This window comes from Natrix helvetica, assembly GCF_964273705.1.
Source record: "Natrix helvetica genome assembly, chromosome: 1".
In the NCBI taxonomy this organism is placed as follows: Eukaryota; Metazoa; Chordata; class Lepidosauria; order Squamata; family Natricidae; genus Natrix; species Natrix helvetica.
The window spans coordinates 227,868,737-227,891,907 of NC_138548.1; the positions used below are offsets into that span (position 1 = coordinate 227,868,737).

The window sequence follows — 23,171 nt, forward strand, 5'->3', positions numbered from 1 at the left end:
ATTTCTGGCAGTGTAGAGATTGTTCCCTCTTGAAAATTGTCTATTTAATGGAGTGATTTATAATCCTAGGCCTAATTTTGGCCAGAAAGACTTCGGCCGTAGGGTCAGTCCTGGGAAGCAGGGTTTTAACTATGATCAGAGGAAAATATGAAAGCTCCTTGTAAATTCATTGTGTCTTCAAAATGGAGTGGATTCTCTAACTTCAGGGGAGAATAAAATTAAATGTTAGGGGTCTTTTTAAATTTTTGGAATGAAATCCCAAATGTCCTTGTTGGTGTGTAAATGACTTCATTTGGTAATCCTCAAGTTATGATGGTCGCTTACCATTACAACAACCCCCTTAAAAAAAGGTACCTATACCTATTCCATAAGTTGAAGTTCTGACAACTGCCCCCCCACCCCACCCCATAATCACTTAATTGCATTTTGGGTGCTCGGCAACCAGCTTGCATTAATGTGATTTACAATGCTTTTTGCCAGAAACCAGGGTTTGCTTAGTGACTGGCATTTGCTTAACAACTGCAGTGAATAACATAAAATTGAGTGTGATCATGTGACCTGCTTGGTGCTGTGCAACTGTAATTCTGGGCTCAATTACATTCAGAAGTTGCCGGCTACCTGTAATCTGCTTTACACGGTAATGAATCCCATGCTTATGGAATGGGGCAGGATGTAAATCCAAGAGGATGTCTTTTACTTGACCTTATAGCTGCAGATAGAGGCCATTTTGTCTTTCTCTTTTGAGGAAAGATTTCCTTATAGTATTTAAGGGCATCAAGCAAGAGGAAAAAAAGGGTGAAGGTTTATTGATGTATTGAGTAATTATTTTATTTTTGTGGAAGGTGTGCAAAGAGTTCAGTTGCTCAATCTCTTAATTTTTTTAAATGCATTTTTCCTTTCAGACAATCCCCTTCTACATCTTTTCTGAATCTTATGGAGGGAAAATGGCTGCTGCAATTGCTCTGGAAGTTCATAAGGTAAAGTTGATCTTTTCCTGTCGGAGAAAATGGATTCTCTCAAGCTAGCTTTGATTTCTTCTGCAAGATCCTGAGGGAAGAATATCTCTTAATAAATGAGGCATATAAAATCCTCCTCAAATCAAGGTTGATTCTTGATTAAGTGCTGATTGAGATGGAATTGTTTTGCTACTGCTTCTGGGATATATTCCTCACCTCCCAGTCTAGTCTATGTCCCTGGGCTTTCTGATGCTCTCCTTCCCAGCATTAACTAAATTTGACTGCCTTTGCTTTTTTCAGATCAGTCAAAACTGGCTAGATGCTGTTACTTCTGATGTGAAATCTATGTGTGTTCCCATGCCAAATGTGAAAGATCAGGTCTACAAGTGGTTCAATTAACTGATTTATTGCTATAGTCCAGTGATTCTCAACCTTTTCTTCTCCACTGAACTCTTTAAATATCTTTTGTGGCCACCAAGACACAACTCAAGATTTAAATCATAACATTTCTTCAATTTTCTCCACTAAGAGCAGCTGCTTAGATTTAGATTAAGATGTGTTGGACTTGGTCAGCTAGTAACCATGTAGGGATTCTAGGATAATCCCTCTTTTCACTCCACCCCCAGATTTTTCCAGTCCTCTCCCACGTCCCAATACATTTTTCATCCAGTCATCTAAACTTGGAATTTCCAGTCAGGATTCCTTAGAGTGGGCCAGTTGGCCACAGGCACCTGTAGAAAGCCTTGGTTGTTTCCTCTCCTGGGACATCTCAAAACTGTCCATAGATACAACTTATTGTTGTATCTGATATCTAGAGAGTAATCACAGCTGTTGAACAGTTTGTTTTAATGTTAATGATACCATCCAGTTCATTGCCCCTTTCTTCTCCCTCACATGGATATACAATACAATAGTAGAGTTGGAAGGGACCTTGGAGGCCTTCTAGTCCAACCCCCTGCCTAGGCAGGAAACCCTATACTGTTTCAGACAGATGGCTATCCAACATCTTCTTAAAGACTTCCAGTGTTGGGGCATTCACAACTTCTGGAGGCAAGCTGTTCCACTGATTAATTGTTCTAACTGTCAGGAAATTTCTCCTCAGTTCTAAGTTGCTTCTCTTCTTGATTAGTTTCCACCCATTGCTTCTTGTTCTACCCTCAGGTGCCTTGGAGAATAGATTGACTCCCTCTTCTTTGTGGCAACCCCTGAGATATTGGAACACTGCTATCATGTCTCCCCTAGTCCTTCTTTCTCTTAAGCTAGACATACCCAGTTCCTGCAACCGTTCTTCATATGTTTTAGTCTCCAGTCCCCTAATCATCTTTGTTGCTCTTCTCTGCACTCTTTCTAGAGTCTCCACATCTTTTTTACATTGTGGCGACCAGAACTGAATGCAGTATTCCAAGTGTGGCCTTACCAAGGCATTATAAAGTGGTATTAACACTTCACGTGATCTTGATTCTATCCCTCTGTTGATGCAGCCTAGAACTGTGTTGGCTTTTTTGGCAGCTGCTGCACACTGCTGGCTCATATTTAAATGGTTGTCCACTAGAACTCCAAGATCCCTCTCACAGTTACTACTATTGAGCACAGTACCACCTATACTGTACCTGTGCATTCCATTTTTGTTGCCTAAATGTAGAACCTTACTCTTTTCACCATTGAATTTCATTTTATTAGATAGTGCCCAATGTTCAAGTTTGTCAAGATCCTTCTGTATCTTAAGCCTATCTTCTGGAGTGTTGGCTATTCCTGCCAGCTTGGTGGATATGTGGATCTTGCATGTGACTCAAGCATCAGGTGTGGCTCTCAGGCCAAAAGATATCGTACATCCCTGCTACAACCAGTTGTGTAAGCACACATCAGCAGTAGGAGCCGTGGGTTAGCGATAGCACTTAGCACTTAGACTTATATACCGCTTTATAGTGCTTTACAGCCCTCTCTAAGCGGTTTACAGAGTCAACATGTTGCCCCCAATCTGGGTCCTCATTTTACCGACCCAGGAAGGATGGAAGGCTGAGTCAACCTTGAGCCTGGTGAGATTCAATCTGCCAAACTGCTGGCATTGGGCAGTCAGCAGAAGTCGCCTGCAGTACTGCACTCTAGCCACTGCGGGTCTCCGCGGGTTAGCAAGTGATTGAGCAGTTACTCTTAGTTTTCTCTAACTGTTATCAGAAAATTTAGAAGAAGGTTGATGGAGGGAGGGAGGGAGGGAAGGAAGGAAGGAAAATGTAATGTACAAATTTATATCGAGTATATTTTTGATTAAAGCGATCTTGGGAGGACCAAGCTCGCCAGATAAATGTATCTCTCAGACTTGATGGCTGGCATGGGCTTGATAACTAGCACAGTGGAGGCAAACGATGTTACCACTGAGCTAAAATAAACTCTGCAAGGGCATCAGAGTCCACAGAGATGTATTAAAACTGGCAAGATGGTGAGCAGTCCATCACAAGGCAAGCCCCACCCCTTTTGCACATTCATCATTACACTCCATCCACCACCTTCCTGATCTTGACACACACGCAGGCCCGCCTATGTGAGATATTGCTAGAGATTTGATTGCTTTTAGCTAAAAAAACACTTTTCTTAGCTATAACATCAGCTACGAAATCGACCTACTTTAATAATCTGCAGTTCCTCTTTGCCTTCTTCCTGCCCTTAAGGGAAGGTGCTTGAAAATATATGATACATTTACCTCAGAATAATTAGGTTTTAATTAAGCCTTAATTCTATTTTTAAGGCTATTCAAGCTGGAACAATCAAGTGCAATTTTCATGGAGTAGCCCTTGGTGATTCATGGATTTCTCCTCTAGGTATATTCATGTGGAGCTAAGTACATTGTGCTATTGTGTATCTTCCAATGTATTTCTTGCCTCTTTCTGGCAAAATCTGGGGAGTGGGTGGGGTGGGGGGGAATAAGAATAATTTGATATTCAGTGCCAGCAACCAGGTTCAAGTGAGATTATAAAGGCTTAGTTTTATCCCAATTTGACTTTGGGTGCTTTAGGATTAAAATCCTCCCCATTTTATCTTATACTGAGATTATTCTGTTTTGATTGTCTATCGGTTTTTAGAGACCGAGGAAGTTTAATATGTAGGCCTTGGTTCTCTTTGAGCTTAGTGCTCTGCTTGCAGATATTTCATTACAGGACTAAGTAATACTGATGATGTTACCTAGTTAGGTACGGAAATGCCTGTAAGCAAACAACTAAGTTCAGATAACACCAAGGGCTCTACAGTTCAGCCCTGAGCAATAGATATTCTCTTCTATTGGAAGTTTATTATTCCAGCGACTGAGAATTAAATATTTAATTATATATGACTTTCTGGTTGGTTATTTTAAGTATGATTAAACTGGGCAATTTTTATCTTAAAGGAAAAATGGTATTGCATGTTGGAATAGGAGAGCCAACACATGATCTTGATTACTGTAAACAGAATGTTGTTACTAGATACACAATGGCAGTTGTCAGTCAGAATCTGGGTTGGGCTTCCCATGTGATTTGAAAATAGTCCAGAGGGTTTATTCCCCCCCCCCCTCAAAATCTTGGCTATTCTTCAGAATGTGTAATAGCAATATGAATAAGATCTTTTTTTAAAATGTGAATAGTTTAATGTCATTCTCCTCAGCCTGGTAGCATCAGGATATGTTAGTTAGACTACAAGCCTTTCAGCATCCAGCCAGCATGGCTATCCCTGCAATCTGGGAATGATGGAAATCTTGTATCAATGCTCTTGGAAGGCATCAGATTTTGATACCTTGGAATAATAAACGGTTTGCTGCTAAATTAGATCTCCATGGATTTAGAGATTTTGTGAGGCTCCACTTTAAAAACTAGATCTTTCCCTGCACTGATACTGTTGCCTCCTCTTCCTTCTCCGTTTGAAAAGCTGCCAATTTTTAAACTGCTAGAATTGATTTTATATAAGTTCTTATTTTGTCCTGATGCCGAAAATGCTCAGGAACTGCTTTAAATAGAGAAATGTGAGAAAGATACTAAAGTTTATGCCCACTATTCTGTTTTGTTTTTTAAAAAGCCAATCTTAATTTTTGTTTCTTTTAGATTCTGTGCTTGCTTGGGGGCCTTACCTATATAGCACTGTAAGTATACACTCCCTATTTTTTAAAAAAGATTATTAATGTTCTTATAACTACAAGGAAGAATAGAAAAACCCAAACTTTACAATACAGTTCATACAAAACATAAAACTGAATAAAGCTAATAAAAGAAGGGGAGAAAGAGAAAAAGAAAAATAACTTAAATGATTCTACTTTAATAAATAGGGTAAATAAATTTTACTATTATGCAGGCATGGTAATTACCTTTATATCAAAAAACATGCAACTTTGTTTTTAAAGCACAATTTAAACCTTGGCCATACAACATGAACCTGTTTTGCTGCCAATAAAGAGTCAATTCAAGGCTGGGAATTAATAGATTTCGTTGGGCCAGCTTGAAGCACATGCTAGATGCTTCCTTCCTTTTTTTATTCTTCTGCTTTTTGACTATTCATGAAAGTTACCATGTTGGATCAGCTCCTGGGGATCTCCAAAGATGGGATTGAAGTCAACAGGTTCATTGAATGTTATGATCAACATTGATTGCTTATAAACATAGTAAACTTTTCGGCCTCAAAGGCTATGTCCGCTCTCAATGCATACTTGGGATCCACTTATGTGTCCATACCTGCAAGTACATATTCTCAGTGTGCTTCCCTTTCTCTACAGCTGTTCCAGCTGCCCTTAGCTGTTTTTGATCCCTGAAGATGCTACCTAGTGGCATTGGCATTAAACCTGGCTTCAGTAGCAGGGTCTCAAGTGTGCTGAGATTTACCTACCCTGCAAATAGGTCATAAGATAAGATCCACTTAAAAAGAAACTATATAAAGCTTTGGTGGTACATAGAGACACTTTAGAGCATCACAGTTCCCTTTACTGAAGACTTCTAATAGTTTCTATTTGTTGACTTTGCTCAGATTAATAAAACCATTCTACAAGTCCACTAATAGTGTAGCGTTCCAGGAAGCCTCTACATTTTCTTTGAAGCCATTGCAAATAATATCTTGTTAAAATACACATTGACATTGGGGCGGTTTAATGCCCAGCTTATATTCCTTTGAAAGTACTTGAGACATTATATGCAATGTTGGTTCCGAATTTCTTTCCTTTCCTTTCCGCTCTGTCCCCACCCCACTCCTTTTACTGCAGTCTTTCCTAGATGATCAAGGCTTGAAGGAAGTCACTACAGCTGCCAAGAAGATCCTGAATGCAATGAATACAGGGGCATTTAAGCTTGCTACACTGCTTTGGGATAAAGCAGAGGATATCATAGAAAAGGTAAAGCGATAGATTTAATTGATTGTGTGCCATCCACTTGATGGCAGCTTCTAGGAACCAGACAGACAAATTTTGTCTCTTGATAATTTGTCTCCAACTTGGTCTTCAGGGTCCCCTTATGGTGCACCGGTCATCTCTGTAACTGAATCCATCCAACTCATCATCCTCTTCTTTCCTTTCCTTTCCATTTCCCCAGGATTTTAGGCTTCTATGAGAGCTAGATCTTCACTTAATTCAGGGATTCCCAACCTTTTCTATATCCCACAGCCCTAGAATACTTCTGATATATTCTCGCACCCTTACAAAAGTAAATAATTATATGCATAAAGTTAAAGGTAAAGATTCCCTCTCACATACGTATGTGCTAGTCGTTCCCGACTAGGGGGCGGTGCTCATCTCCGTTTCTAAGCCGAAGAGCCAGTGCTGTCTGAAGATGTCTCCGTGGTCATGTGGCAGCATGACTAAATGCCAAACGTGCATGGAACACTTGTACCTCCCCACCAAAGGTGGTCCCTATTTTTCTACTTGCATTTTTTTTACATGCTTTCGAACTGCTAGGTTGACAGAAGCTGGGACAAGTAACGGGAGCTCACTCTGTTATGCAGCACTAGGGATTTGAACCACCGAACTGCCGACTTTTCTGATCAACAAGCTCAGCGTCTTAGCCACTGAGCCACTGTGTCCCTTAATTATATGCATATAATTACACATATACACTATAATTTTGAAACTTCTAAACCAAGTTTTCACACCCCCTGGAATATCATCTCGCATCCCCAGTTGGGAACCCCTGACTTAATGTAAAGTCTAGTTACTAGAGTCTTGACTGAGAACTTTGGATGGGTTTCTTCTATGATCCATTGGTTTGTTTTCTTGGAAATCTATTCTAGGGTATTCTCATAAGACTTTATCAACCCCAAACCTTAGAGCAAACCACGTCCTTTGTTGCAGGAACTCTATTTTTAATGTCATTTCTTTTCTTGTCTAGAACACAAATGGTGTGAATTTCTATAACATTCTAACCCATGACTCTACGAAGGACACAGCCCTTTCATCTGCTGCAACTGAAACCACCCCATTTTGTAAGTTGAGTGAGAACTCTTCAATGCCAGAATTCTATTTTTAGCAAGACATAGTAGTTTTAGAAGATCAAAGATGTAGCCCAGGGTCTCCAAACTTGGCAATTTTAAGACTTGTGGACTTCAACTCCCATGCTGGCTGGGGAATTCTGGGAGTTGTAGTCTACAAGTCTTCAGGTTGCCAAGTTTGGAGAGCCCTGGTGTGTGGCCCCTTTACAGATGCTAAAATGGGTTTAGTGGTTGTTATTTTTTTTCACAGAAAATCTTTGGAACTCCAGTTTGTAATGTCTGAACTCACCAACCACTAGCCCTCTTGATAGATAGATAGATAGATAGATAGATAGATAGATAGATAGATAGATAGATAGATAGATAGATAGATAGATGATAGATAGATAGATAGATGATAGATAGACAGACAGACAGACAGACATACACTATATTGCCAAACGTATTCGCTCTCCCATCCAAATAATCAGAATCAGGTGTTCCAATCACTTCCATGGCCACAGGTGTATAAAATCAAGTACCTAGGCATGCAGACTGTTTTTACAAACATTTGTGAAAGAATGGATCGCTCTCAGGAACTCAGTGAATTCCAGCATGGAACTGTGATAGGATGCCACCTGTGCAACAAATCCAGTCGTGAAATTTCCTCGCTCCTAAATATTCCACAGTCAACTGTCAGCTGTATTATAAGAACGTGGAAGTGTTTGGGAACGACAACAACTCAGCCACGAAGTGGTAGGCCACGTAAACTGAGGGAGTGGTGTCAGCAGATGCTGAGGCGTGTAGTGCGAAGAGGTTGCCACCTTTCTGCAGCGTCAATTGCTACAGACCTCCAAACGTCATGTAGCCTTCAGATTAGCTCAAGAACAGTGCGCAGAGAGCTTCATGGAATGGGTTTCCATGGCCGAGAAGCTGCATCCAAGCCATACATCACCAAGTACAATGCAAAGCATCGGATGCAGTGGTGTAAAGCACGGACTCTAGAGCAGTGGAGATGCGTTCTCTGGAATGACGAATCGCGCTTCTCCATCTGGCAATCTGATAGACGAATCTGGGTTTGGCGGTTGCCAGGAGAACGGTACTTGTCTGACTGCATTGTGCCAAGTGTAAAGTTTGATGGAGGGGGGATTATGGTGTGGGGTTGTTTTTCAGGAGCTGGGCTTGGCCCCTTAGTTCCAGTGAAAGGTACTCTGAATGCTTCAGCATACCAAGGCATGCTGGACAATTCCATGCTGCCAACTTTGTGGGAACAGTTTGGAGCTGGCCCCTTCCTCTTCCAACATGACTGTGCACCAGTGCACAAAGCAAGGTCCATAAAGACATGGATGACAGAGTCTGGTGTGGATGAACTTGACTGGCCTGCACAGAGGCCTGACCTCACCCCGATAGAATACCTTTGGATGAATTAGAGCGGAGACTGAGAGCCAGGCCTTCTCATCCAACATCAGTGTGTGACCTCACAAATGTGCTTCTGGAAGAATGGTCAAAAATTCCCATAAACACACTCCTAAACCTTGTGGACAGCCTTCCCAGAAGAGTTGAAGCTGTTATAGCTGCAAAGGGTGGATCGACAGCATATTGAACCCTATGGATTAGGAATGGGATGTCACGTACAGTAAGTTCATATGCGAGTAAAGGCAGGTGAACAAATACTTTTGGCAATATAGTGTATATATGTTTTCGTAGATTTTCACGGGTGTAGGTATGCTGGTCTTGTTGTATTCGGGTCTTTAATGGAGTTGATGTTTTGCAGATTCAACTCCATCAACTAATCAAGGTGTTACAACACAGCCAACCAACCCGCTTACAGCAACAAAGCCAGCACTCCACCACCACCCCCAATATTTATAGAAAGACGGCAGCTCCGATCATGCTTTGATCGCACAAGCACGAAGCTTATGTATGTGTGTGTGTGTGTGTGTGTGTGTGTGTGTGTGTGTGTGTGTGTATATATATATATATATATATATATATATATATATATATATATATATATATATATATATATATATATATATATATGCATGCATGCATGCATGCATGCATGCATGCATGCTGGTTTTGTTGTATTCGGGTCTTTTCCCATGTAAGGTTGAGATTGTCTTTGCAACGTTTCGGCAGGATCACACCTGCCATCTTCAAGCTGTGGGCTTAAAATGTGATCGGAGCTGCCGTCTTTCTGTAAGTCTTGGTGGGAGGGGATGGGGTGCTGGCTTTGTTTCAGTAAGTGGAATGATTGGTTGTGTGGTTGTATTATGATTGGTAGATTGGTGCTGATTGGTGCAGGTTGTGTGTGCATTGTTGTTTTGTATTTTAATGGCTTGGGTGGTGGGTGGTGTTCGTTTGTTGGCTAGGGCTGGTTTCCAGATGTTTGGTAGGCGGGAGGTATCATCACGTTTGTTCATGCTGTGGGGGTGTTTCTCTATTTCGATGGCTTCCATGATTATTCTCTTGTGGAGGTGTTCTGTTTTGGAGATTAACCTGGCTCCTTCAAAGTTGATTTCGTGTCCTGTAGCTTTAAGGTGCTGGAAAAGGGAAGAAGTTTTTTCTTTTTTTCTTACTGCATTTTTGTGTTCTGTGATGCGTGCATTTATTCTCCTGTTTGTTTGTCCTATGTATATTGCTGGGCAGATTTTGCATGGTATTTCGTAGACTCCTTGGTTTTCTAGCTGGATTTTGTCTTTGGGGTTTCTTAAGATGTTGGCTATTTTTTGGTCAGTGGTGAAGGCTGTCCTGATATTGTGCTTGTGGAGAATTTTGCTGATTTTATCTGTGGTGCCTTTGATGTAAGGGAGGAGGGCGATTCCATTTTCCTGTTCTGTATCTTGGTTTTTTGGGGGAGTCTCCTTTTGGATTAGGTTGGTGATTGTTTTTCTTTGGAATCCATTGGAGATTAATACATTTGTGAGTTTGTGTAATTCAGTTTTCAGGTGGTCTTTGTCGGCTAGGCGTTTGGTTCTGGAGATGAGGGTCTTGGCTACAGAGTTGATCTGTGCAGGGTGGTGATGGGATTGTGCATTTATGTAGCGGTTGGTGTGTGTTTTTTTCTGGTAGATGGTGTGTCATAGGGAGCCATTGGGTTTTTTGTAGATTAGGACATCCAGAAAGGGAAGTTGGTTGTTTGCTTCTATTTCCATGGTGAATTGTATTTTGGGGTGTAGGTTGTTGAGATGTGTGAGGAAGTTGTCCAGTTTTTCTTTTCCATGTGGCCAAATCATGAAAGTGTCATCAACATATCTAAGCCAGAGTTTGGGTTTGTGTTCAGATTTGTCTAAGGCATTGGTTTCAAAATGTTCCATGTATAAGTTTGCAATGACAGGAGAGAGGGGTGATCCCATGGGTGCTCCTTCTATCTGTTTGTATCTTTGTCCATTATGGATGAAGTATGTGTTGGTTAGGCAGTGGTTGGTCAGGTCTAGGATGTGTTTAGGGGGGTTGTGTTTTTTCTGGATGGCTGTCAAGGCTTCTTTTATGGGCACTTGGGTGAAGAGGGATATGACGTCGAAACTCACAAGTAGGTCACTGGGTTGTAAGTTTTGTTTCTTTATTGTTTCTATGAAACCAGCCCTAGCCAACAAACGAACACCACCCACCACCCAAGCCGTTAAAATACAAAACAACAATGCACACACAACCTGCACCAATCAGCACCAATCTACCAATCATGATACAACCACACAACCAATCATTCCACTTACTGAAACAAAGCCAGCATCCCATCCCCTCCCACCAAGACTTACAGAAAGATGGCAGCTCCGATCACATTTTAAGCCCACAGCTTGAAGATGGCAGGTGTGATCCTGCCGAAACGTTGCAAAGACAATCTCAACCTTACACGGGAAAAGACCCGAATACAACAAAACCAGCATACCTACACCCGTGAAAATCTACGAAAACAAATATATATGTATGTATGTATGTATGTATGTATGTATGTATGTATGTATGTATGTATGTCACAACCCCTGGTATGCCCAAATATGGGAGGGAGCATACTGCTTCCCTTTTTCTGTCTTTCGGCTCACCCTAGGAGCCATCCAGGCAGAAAGCCTATGTTGCCTTTGTTACATTTGTGTTGCATTTGTGCTGATTGTGCCTTTATTTATTTATCAGCACAAATGCAACATACACACACACACACATACACACACACACACACACATTCATGCAGGTCTTGGCGTATTCGGGTCTTTCCCCGTGTAAGATTGAGAGTATCTTGGCGACGTTTCGATGAGGTCGCACTCGCCATCTTCTGGCTGCAACTTCAAAACTACACAAAATGCTTGAGCATTACAAAATTAATGCATTAAAAATAGGGTAAATATATTATTTTATTAGAGAACATGGCATTAAAGTCTTGTCAGCAGTTTTATTTTTTGTTTGATGAATGGGATAAGCTTTTGCAATTTAGGGCCATAATGTATACGAAAAGATTTGGGATTTGACAAAGCAGTGCTTGACAGGCTCTAGTGTTCCCTACTTACTTCTGAATGGATCACATTAGATTTTGGTAGGCTGCCACTGATTTACTGTTCAGAGGCCCTGAACAGATGGCCCTTGACATGACTGGAGCCATATCTTTGAAGAGTTATTTTAATTTTAATTTAATTACACATTGATCTGCCATATTGGGTTTTACAGGTGAGGCAGGAGGAGATTTTGTTTGTTTTGTTTTATTTTGTATATTTATGATTTGGTTGGTGTGTGTGTGTTTGTGTGTGTGTGTGTGTGTGTGAGAGAGAGAGAGAGAGAGGGAGGGAGAGGGAGAGAGAGAGAACACATGCAGAAGATAGAATATTAGTCTTGGAAGGGACCTACAAGGTCTTCTGCTCCCACTCCTGCTCAAGCAGGAGACCCTATACTATTTCAGACAAAGAGATGTGCAGTCTCTTCTTAAAAACCTCTACTGATGGAATGGCCAGAAAGAGAGAGAGAGTGAGAGAGATATTTTTTTAAATAATAAAAGAAATACAAGGGTTCCCTTTCCAGGTAAACCTCAAATGCAGTCTTTTTTTCTCTTTCTTCAGTAAAATTGTTCCAGCGTCACGTGAAAAATCAAATTAACGACAAGCTGAATGACCTGATGAATGGGCCCATCAGAAAGAAGCTGAAAATAATTCCAGACCATGTCAAATGGGGAGGTATTTAATATCTACTGACTCCATATAATACTCATATAGTTTGTTGTATATCATATTAATTGGAGAATTAAGAACTCAGTGAAGAAGCTCTTCTCTTAGGAAACTATATTTTTATACTATATTAGTTATGATTGAACTTCAGTGGCAAAAGGTGTTTTATCAATCTGCAGTAACTGAACTGATAGGCTGTCTTTAAGGGGGAACTGGGGATATTTATTTATTATATCACCCATAAAAATGACATCAAAGAGAACTGTTGCACAGTTACTTATATATGTACAAAAGCAACATCAGCAGCAATAATAGAAGTTGAACCTGGATCTCTTGAGTCAGGCCTCAGCCCAGGGGTGAAATCCATTTGCCTTTGCTACGGGTTCGGTAGCAATGTGAGCATGCGCGCACACTCACTTCGCTCACACATGCCACCTCCGTGCATGTGCAGGACCTTCCGCGTATGCGCAGAGTGTGAAAATGACATCTGGATGGGTGGGTGTAACCATGCCTACAAAGGTAAGCGAACAGCAAGGGGGGGAAATCTGTACCATGTGATTTAGATTAACCAGAAAGCAGGAAAAAGCTGATCGTCGGAAAAAACGGCTTGTCTGAACCGGTAGCATTTTTTTTTACTATCAATTCGGGCAAACCGATCCAAACCGGTAGCATTTCACCCCTGCCTCAGCCCTGGAAGGAGGTTTTATGTCAGCTGGACTTACGTTGCAGAATTAATGCTGCAGAGAAAAATTGGAGGAAGGACTACTAACTATGTTGCCTTGAACATCTGGAGGAAATCAATACAAGGCTATAAATCTGAATAATATCATTTATTTCATAAGGTGGAGCAAAGTTTTTAGGAAATAAGGATATCAGCTTTTCCCTAGAAATACTAACATACCAGTCATCACCTTTCTCTTCATATGGGAAATGCAGCTTCCCCTCAAAAAGAAGGAGTTATCATTACAAATATGCAGTATAGAAAATCCAAACATTCTGAGGCAGAGGTCTCCAGCCTCGGCAACTTTACAGCTTGTGGACTTCAACTCCCAGAATTCCTCAGCCAGCAAGTTGAAGTCCACAAGTCATAAGTTTGCTACACTTGTAGACTCCGGTTCTGAGGGACGATTTTGAATAGTGTTCCAATCTAAGTCATTGCTCCAATCTTCTGTAACACTCCCATCCAGATTCAACTCCCAGAATTTCCCAAATGACATTGCTGAAAATGCTGGGAGTTGAAATCTACATATCTGGTCAGTGCCAAATTCGGAAGGCTGTCTAGATAGTTCTAGTTCTCTGTATATGTGACAATCTTTTTCATTTCTAGGTTAAGAATCTTTTCATCAAATGACAGCCAGAGAACACTAATTTAATTTAATTTTAATTTTTATTAAATTTATAGACCGCCCCCTCTCCCCAAAGGGACTCGGGGCGGTGTACAGACCACAGTAAAAACAATATACAAAAATATTTTTAGAAACTCATAAAACCCACTACAGCAATTATATTAAACTCACACAAAATTAATAGAAATTCCATGTATAGATATACTGTCCATGCTCCTCTTATATATTTTTAAAATTGTGTTAACTTGTCTCATTTACTAGATTTCCAATTACAATCAGGGATAGGGGGGAAAATTTCCCCAAATTAAAAGCCAATTAGATTCTAAATCAGGCTGAAGTTAATTACTACACTATTTCAAATTCTATTTACAACTATGAAGTTGTTAGTGAGAATTTTTAGGTGGTTCTGAGATTCAGGTTATAAACCCCAAGCTCCTTTGTTTTTTCACTTTTTAATGCTGGCGCCAACATTCCGTAGTGGATCATAGTTCCCTTCAACTTAAAAACTGAAAATGCATGAAAAATTAATTTTTGCAGGTTAAAATGAAAAGAAAAAAAATTAACTGCAGCAAGAAATGGAAATACCAGATCCTGGCCATGAGGCAGATGTGCCTTTTTTGAGTGCATCTGTCTGTCTGTCTCTGTCTGTCTGTCTGTCTGTCTCTGTCTCTTTTTCTCTCTCTCTCTCTCACACACACACCTTTCCTGTATCAATAACACTGTGTATGACCTTCAGACAGCATAAAGTTATCAATCTCTTCTTACTCTTTTGTTATCACTTGGCAGGGCAATCAACAGGTGTCTTTATGAACATGGCTGAAGACTTTATGAAAAATGCAATTGATATTGTGGACAGCTTGCTGGAGGCCAATGTGAATGTCACTGTATACAACGGGCAGCTGGATCTCATCGTTCCTACAATAGGTAAGGGTGTTTTCCCCATGGGAGTGAGCTTGGTGGAGACAGCAAAGCAGGTCATTAATGTTAGGTGCAACTGTATACAGGTACTCCTTGACGTATGACCATCATGGAGCCTGTCCATCATGATTGTAACTTGTGACAGTTCTAAAAAAGTTATGTGACTGACCTGACTTTACAGTCTTTTTTGCAGTTTTCATTAATTGGATCTGCACCTAAGTAAACCAATGGTTCACAATGGGTGTGTTTTTGTCAAAAACTGGAAGTAAAACTGGAAGCAAAGTGTCAAAAACGGCATGAAACATCAAGCAAGATAGGGAAGTGAAGAAATCAGAAGCAAAAACGTTAGAATTGAGTGGGTGAATGGTGGAAGGATGGTCAATGGCATAGCTGTAGAAGGAAATGGGGGCTACAGAATCTAGAAAGAGTAGATAGAAGTGAGCTGGGTTAGAAGAGAGTATTGAAGAGAGAAATACATTGAAGAGAGTATTGGAGAGACATTAACCTTTTGTATAGGAGGGATGTTTTGCTAGGAAATAGGATCAAGACATTGTCTTACAGGGACGTGCGGTCAGGGGAGGCAGAGCCTCACCTCTCTTCATGAAATAATAGTATATAATATTATATACTATATATATTATATACATCCGTCTGGCCGCGCCCGGGAGCTGCGGAGGCAGAAATGTTGTCGGCGCTCCCGGATGACGAAGCCATGAAAGCGACTGGGTCGTTCCCCAGTCGCTTTCGTGGCTTCGTCATCTGGGAGCGCCGACAACATTTCTGCCTCCGCAGCTCCCGGGCGCGGCCGGACGGATGTAGCCAGAGTGATGCCGAGGCGGTCCGGGCGGACGAAAGAGTGAGCGAGGGAGCCTGATCCTCGCTCGCTTGCCCGCCAGACTGCCTTGGCGCCACTCTGGCTACCTCCGTCCGGCCGCGCCCGGGAGCTGCGGAGGCAGAAATGTTGTTGGTGCTCCTGGATGACGAAGCCACGAAAGCAACTGGGGAACGACGAGAACCTTCCTGCCTCTGCTGGATTTTGCGCGCTCCTCGCGACTGCAATAGCAGTCGCGAGGAGCATGCGAAGTCCAGCAGAGGCAGGAAGGTTCTCGTCTTTCCCCAGTCGCTTTCGAGGACTGCGGAGCGCGAGCCGGTGGAGCACGCTCAGGAAGGTGGGGAATGGGATCACGTGTGCTGGAGGCTGAGGCAGCCTGAGCCTCCAGCACACGTGGTCCCATTCCCCGCCTTCCTGATGACGTCACCAGCCTCACCAGCCATAAACCTCACCGCACGTCACTGCTTGTGAATAAGTAAGAAGTAGCTAGTACAAGCTTGTTTGTAGAGTTTATATTGTCCCTTTCATCTTAAAATGGGATTCCTTCACGTGAGTAGCTGCTTGGATTTCTTTTTGCTTTTAATGATGAGATAACCCTTAACAGAAAGTGCTGGATTTATTTCCTAAGCCCTCTCCATTTCTACTTTGCTCCATTTTGAGATTTCATCAGTCTTTGCAGGCATATGTTAAACTCTAATAGATTCTTCTTCTTTTCAATTGCAGTTTATTAACCCAGGTAAAATGATTAACATACAGTATAACATTAATCTAGGCAAGGAGTGTTCTGGTTTTTTCTTTAATGAGATACATAAACCAGACCACTGAAGTGTGGTTAACAAATCCAGGTGAACAATTCTAGGCTGAATAATAGGTATGAATGCAGCCTGTGTTATATCTGCCCACTCCGCTGAGTTTAGTCTCAATTCTTTCGGTGGATTGCTGTGTTGGTCCTTTTGAGCAAAAATGACTGGAGTTTTCAGGTTTGTTTGATCAAAGGCATTCATATCAATGCCGGGTAGAAATAGACTTAAGTTATGAAGTAATTCAATTTCCTAGCACTGGGCAAAGGGATGGTATGCTTATATTTAGATTACAGTTAGATAATCTTCTTGACTAAAGTAAATCCTTCAGTAATATAAATAAACATATTTATTTATGTATAAAACGTATTCATTGCCTACTCCCAAGGGATCCTAGGCAGTGTACCAATGATTTCACACAGTTTTCCACATTTATACTGTTCTTTTCTATTCAGTGACAATATTTATTCCCAGACATTGGGATAAGATTGCTATCTCAAGGTCTGGAAAGCAAATTGTAATTAGTGGTAAATTAGCATCAGCCAGTTAAACCATGATGGTTTCAAAGCTGAGTTCCTGAATAATGGTAGCAATGATTGAGATAGCCAACATGACAGCAGGTGTCTAGCTATATATGTTACACACACACACACGCGCGCACACTGCTAAGATTGCGGCATGTTTTAAGTGCTTTATTAATTCCACAGTGGGCCATTATGGGCAATTGCAACCAAGATTTTTAATAACTCTCTAAGGTGATTCATCTTTCATTGAAAGAGTTTTTCGCTTTTATTTATTAATCTGCATGTTGCTCTTTCCAGGGCTTTTTGTTGCTTTATTTATTTTGATGGCTAGCAATAGCAATAAGCACTTAGACTTATTTCCTGCCCCATAGTGCTTTATAGTATTATCTGAGTAGTTTACAATGTCAGCATTATTGCCCTCCAAAATCTGGGTCCTCTTTTGCCAACCTCGGAAGGACAGAAGGCTAAGACAACCTCGAGCCGGTCAGGATCGAACTTCTGACAGTGAGCAGAGTCAATCTGCGATACTGCCTTCTAACCACTGTGCCACCATGGCTCTCCACCACGCTAGGTGGGGGAATCATCTGTTCAAACTGCAGCAGTTTGTTGCAGGATTTTTTATGATAAGAGTTACTGATTACTCTTCTATTTTTAGGGCAAGAAGCTTGGCTCCGGAAGCTAAAATGGCCGAAACTGAAAGAATTTAATGCACTGAAGTGGCAGCCTTTGTACACATGCTCAGAATGCACAGAGACGGCTGCTTTTTATAAATCCTATTGTAACCTGAGCTTCTTCTGGATCCTCAAGGCTGGCCATATGGTAAGTCCTTTCCATGCCTTCAGAGCTCCTGGTGCCGTCCGCTAGGCAGTGTCAGCGGGCGACACCTAGGAGTAGGTCCTTCTCTGTGATGGGCCCAACCCTCTGGAATGACCTCCCCCCCGACATTCGAACCACCACCGACCTCCGTTCCTTCCGTCAAAAGTTAAAGACTCACCTGTTTCAATCAGCTGGCCTGGCACTCTCTTAGTTTTACCTCCCGGGGATTTATTTTAATTGGGTTTGGGTTTTAATTGGGGATGTTTTTAAGGTTTTAACTGCTTTACTTTAAGATACAGTCTTCTAACCTCCTCATTTAATTTAAGATTTGTGTATTTATATTTATTCCTATGTATTTGTGTTTTAATTTGACTGTACACCGCCCCGAGTCCCTTTCGGGAGAGGGGGCGGTCTAGAAATCTAAATAAAGTAAGTAAAGTAAAGTTCTGTTTTGTATGTTGTAAGAAGGAAAAACATTTTACAGACACAGCTTTGCATAGTAGAAAGACAAAAGAATAGAGCAAGTATAATGATACTTGCGTCCCTGCCATGAAAGTGAGAAACTGCCAATAAAATAAAAATTTTGCAAAAAAGAGGAGAGAGGCTGCCATAAGAAAGGATTTTTCATTTGATCATAATAACATATCAATATTCTTTTTTCAAATATTTTTTATTAAGAATTTAACAATGCTTAAAAAGTGAAACAATTTCCCCCATAATCCTATCTTAATTCTAAAGATCATTGTTATTTCTAACCAAGTTTTGGCCTAAAGTTCATAAAGGTTTTCCAGAATTTTATAGAAATATTTCTTATTTTAACCACAATCAAAGAAGTTTAATGTTCCATTCTTTTGTTTCCAACAATCTTGATCTTCAATTCATTGTTGCTATCAAAGGACTTAATCTCTAATTAAATTTCCTTTTTCCCAATCTCAAAATTCTTCCAGGTCACTTTTCATCTCCTGGTTTATCATTTGTGTTTTCACTTTGTCATTTCTGTCTTATAATTAATCATTTCTTTACTTTATAATGTTTATACATCTGGAATTTGTTTTGCCTCTTCTTCCTGACAGTTTATAATTTCCTTCATGTTAGTCTCTTCCCTGTCTTTCTTCCTTAGAGTCTTCTTCAAAAATGCATTTGCAGATGCAGAAATTATTTCTGTCAATTTAGTTTTATGTTTCTCTCTCGATTCTTTGAAATTTCTCAAGCATCATAACTTTGTCATTTTATAAAATTCACCCCTTTTCTTTCAGTTCAAGAACCGAAGATAGGTTCCAACTTCCTTGTTTTAATATTCCTGCCTTGAACATTAGTCTTCTTTAGGGTCCCGTTTCTATAATCACAGAATTCTTTATTTTCAAATTTCAACCAATCATCTTGGTTGGTTCCTGATAGATTAAACAATATATGTTTCTGCAAAGAAAATATTTATTTATTTATTTCAAAAATCTTAGCAAAAGGCCTAATATTTCAAATTCACCTGTTCCCTTAATTCATTTATATGTTTCCTCAATTACATTTATTTCATCTTCTTTGAATTGTTTGAGCCAACAATTTGTTTGTTGGGACAAAGTTTTGTTCATCAGATTATAGTGACTTAAAAAGTCACTATAAATCCAAAAGTCTAGTAAGTGAGGTTGGATGAACCCAATGTGCTTAAAGACTCCACTATGATTGACTACTTGATGGCTTTCCTTATCTCCCAGGGCTCTGACCTGTCGGTCAACCCCTGTCCAGCAGTCTCTTCATGAGGAGTGGCTGTCTGGAGCACAAGTGGGTGATCTCTCATCCTCTCCTTATCTGGAAAGGCTCTGTTGACTAAGCTTACTGGCACCTTGTCGGTCTTGGCCGCATTCTCATCTCTGTTCCATCAGAGACAATCTAATTTGCCATTCCCTCACCCTGAAGTTCCCTCACCCAGAGTTCCCCAACCTTTTCAGCTTTGTGGACTGGCAGGGGAAGGAGAAATGGGATGGATCTGTGCATGTGCTCACACGCTACTCATTTGAGTGGGGGATGCTCACGGGAACTCGCCCCTCACTTCTGCGCCTCTGTTCCAAAAGGCTCAAGGCCCAGTAAGCCTGGGGGTTGGGGATCCCTGTCCTAAAGGACTATGGTTAACCATCTGTATTTGAGATAATGAAATCTAAAAATATATTGTAGTTTTACCATGATGAGCAAGGCTTCTATTTCCTTTTTTATTTTATTTTTCTTTGGCCTCATTGAACAATGAACAGTAGATGAATAACATTACAAAACTTAAGGTGGAATGTTCTCTACTTTGTGGTCCCCGCACCCTTTTCTTTTATGGCTGCTCCTGTTCTTTCTGCAAAATCCACTGCAGTTGGCTAACCGCTGGTGCTTTTTTGTTCTCAGGTCCCGGCTGACCAGGGTGACATGGCGCTGAAGATGCTTAGGATGGTCACCCAACAAAAGCAGTGGCTAAATTAGAGCCAGCTGGCTTGGCTCCTCTACATAACAAAAAACAGGTTGTTTGGAATCTTTTTGTGGCACCCTGAAAGAAGAAGGAACAATGACACCATTGTGTTTTGATTTTCTCAGATATTATGCCAGGCATTTTAAGGAGACGGATAGATGGAAATAATTCACTTTCTCCTGTGGTGACTTCTTTTGTAAAATGTGAAGATCTCTTGATCCACTTCTGGTTAGTATAATCTTTAAATGCTGGAAAAGGAAGGTATGAATAAATCAGGGAGTTTTGTAGGCTGTGTGTGGCCTCCATGTTGCAGCCTCAGAAGATCCTCCTTTTGCAGCATCTGGCAAAATTGGTGAGATATCAGCGATACTCTTTTGAGGTAGGTTTTGCCAAAAGGAAGTAGAGATGGACCGACCAGTCTCCCAGAGGTTAAATGCATCCATTTCCAGCTTCTAAACACTCCCAAAATGCCTCCCATCCAGACTCAGGCCCATCCAGTTGGAGACTTCATTGTCCTAGCCTCCAAATAGTCTGGAGTAGCTCCCAGGACAAAAGAGGTTTCCCACTCTTGAAGCAATATTTTCTCAAGGGCAATGTTTCCTTTTGATTGATTTTCATTCTCTTTTTTATGTATACACACACACCTTCCACTTGGAGCCTCTTTGTAGATATTTCCTTATCCAGACCCATGAAAAGGCAATTTTCCTGATTCTTGGCCTCCCAGAGACAAGCCATGTGATCAAGTGTGGGTGAAATTGTCCTGGGACTGGGAAGCCAGGGAATTTTTCAGCTCGAGCACTCTTCTGCCTGCTCAGGCAATAGACCTTGTGGAGGCTGCCCCACAGCTCATGCCCAAAGCCATCACCCTTCTTTCTTGATTGAAAACAAGGGGTTGGATTCAGGTCTTATTTAAATGAGATTTGCTGCCTAGAAAGTATATTCAGGATTGACAGGCCTAAGTCCGACTGCATACAGAGCTAAGGCCTCACTTCTAAAGTAGAAACTGTTGTTTTCCTTGGCTTCCAACGAGGAGGGAATATAGGAATAAAAGCAGCAACCTGGAGCAAAGGTTCATCATGTCCTAATCTTGATCTTTAGGCTAATGGACTTGTCGTGAGTAAGTATGGCCCCTTTACGACCTGTGGACTTCAACTCCCAGAATTCATGACTGGCTTAGGAATTCTGGGAGTTGAAGTCCATGGGATGTAAAGGGACCATAATTGCCCATCTCAGTCTAAGCAAAGGTCAAATTATTGGATTGTTTGTCACAGTCCATTGGTTGCCCTCTAACATGACTGGATGACATCGCCAGGTTTTGCTGCTTTAGCAGAGTAAGGAAGATACTCAGAGATGATTCACACCCTGGTCAGTGTCTCTTCGCATTTGTACCATTGGGCAGAAGACATTGAAGCATAGCCAGCCAAACAAATAGGTTTAAAAATAGTTTCTATCCTTGGACTGTCAGACTCTTAAACACAACCACAATCACTCCACAGACACGCGGAAACGTATGACTAGATTTTCTTTTTCTTTTCCTAATTACTTGCATAGGGATTATTCTTTATACTATTCATGTTGTTTGTATTTGTTGGCATGGATTGGCTAAACCAATTTCGTTGTATACATGATGTACAATGACAATAAAGGCTATACTACTATTAATCCATCTGATGTGGTTCAGATGGGTTGGAATGGTAGCTGCTAGGATTCTGAAACTGCTCAGTTTAGCACAATTGGATGATAAATTGAGAAATATAGGTCTAACGTGATTTTCTCTGTTCCTTTCCGACAAGAATACTTTCTGTGATTTAGGGGGACATAATTACCTAACCTTTTAAGTGACTTGCCAGTTTAGGCTAGCTAGTCTGTTGTTCACAAATCCAACACAGTTGTTTTGTTTTGTATTTCTTTCTTTTGACTCATGATTTAAGTTCTCTGTTCAGGGGAGTAATCAAATGAAGGGGCTTTGCGGAGCATTTGTTTCCTTTGCATTGTTTACACATTGAACGATAAAATGAAGTAAAACGCTGAGTCAGGAAGTGCCAAAGCCTACTTGTGGATAATAATTATAAAATTCCATGAGGTAGATGGATGGACGTGTCTGCCTCTAATGCTGAGGAAAAGCAAATACACAAACTTAGTTCAGAATTATCCTCCTCTGGCTGACCCACTTGCTCGTTCTGTGTGGGAAATCACTATGGAGGCTTCTCACACATTGGTACAGAAGTACGTCTCTTGAATCGTGAAGTTTGTAGGGAAAGCATTGTGTCTTCCTTAAAGTTGCCAACTGTTGGAAATGAAACTGACATTCTTTATACACAGTTCAATGCCTCTCTAACAGAAAAAGAAATGTATTCTGTGGTGGTGAAATTACCTTTGTCTTACATGTATTATGTATATGTATATGAAATCTGAAAGCCAAAGACGTGGCCTTAATAAAGATTGATTTTCCTCATACCTCATGAGCAGCTCTGCAAATGTATCTGGGTGATGGAGCAGATATATATATATATATAAAAGGACTGTGTTGTATTCTCTCCCCCCCCCCTCCCTCAGTTGAGGGCTGTGGTAGAAATTTAAGCTGCTCTGTCTCAACCTCTCTTCCCATGAATGTAGCACACAGCTCTTTTCTTTTAATCTTGCCTGGGCTTGCATGTTTTTCTATGATCACTCCTAATGTGCAATGAACTATTAGGCCACTTGGTGGGGGAAGAGATCTTTAAATAGGGCCGTGCCTAGAATACCACTGATCTGCCTAGCTCATGATTGTCCTTTTGGCTTATGTACATGATTTATTGAATAAAATACAAGTGGCTGGAGTTTGTACAACATATTAAGCTGGAGTGGCCAACCTTGGTAACTTTAAGACTTGTGGACTTCAACTCCCAGAATTCCCCAGCTAGCCATGTTGCCTGAGGAATTCTGGGAATTAATATCGTTGCCAATCTTGGACACCTCTATGGTAAGCCATGAACTAT

The 23,171-nt window shown here is 40.9% G+C and overlaps 1 protein-coding gene across 1 annotated transcript in view; it reads left to right on the forward strand.

Annotated features, from left to right (window-relative positions):
- The window catches only part of SCPEP1 (serine carboxypeptidase 1), a 37,258-nt gene extending 14,608 nt beyond the window's left edge, over window positions 1-22,650 (forward strand). Inside the window, exons 5-13 of the mRNA XM_081933466.1 lie at window positions 903-977; window positions 3,700-3,772; window positions 5,024-5,061; window positions 6,169-6,297; window positions 7,286-7,379; window positions 12,413-12,526; window positions 14,650-14,787; window positions 17,593-17,756; window positions 20,133-22,650. Of these exons, the coding sequence (XP_081789592.1) occupies window positions 903-977; window positions 3,700-3,772; window positions 5,024-5,061; window positions 6,169-6,297; window positions 7,286-7,379; window positions 12,413-12,526; window positions 14,650-14,787; window positions 17,593-17,756; window positions 20,133-20,207 (900 nt within the window). The 3' untranslated portion in view covers window positions 20,208-22,650. The remainder of the gene's footprint in view (window positions 1-902; window positions 978-3,699; window positions 3,773-5,023; window positions 5,062-6,168; window positions 6,298-7,285; window positions 7,380-12,412; window positions 12,527-14,649; window positions 14,788-17,592; window positions 17,757-20,132) is intronic.
- The last annotated feature ends 521 nt before the right edge of the window (window positions 22,651-23,171 follow it).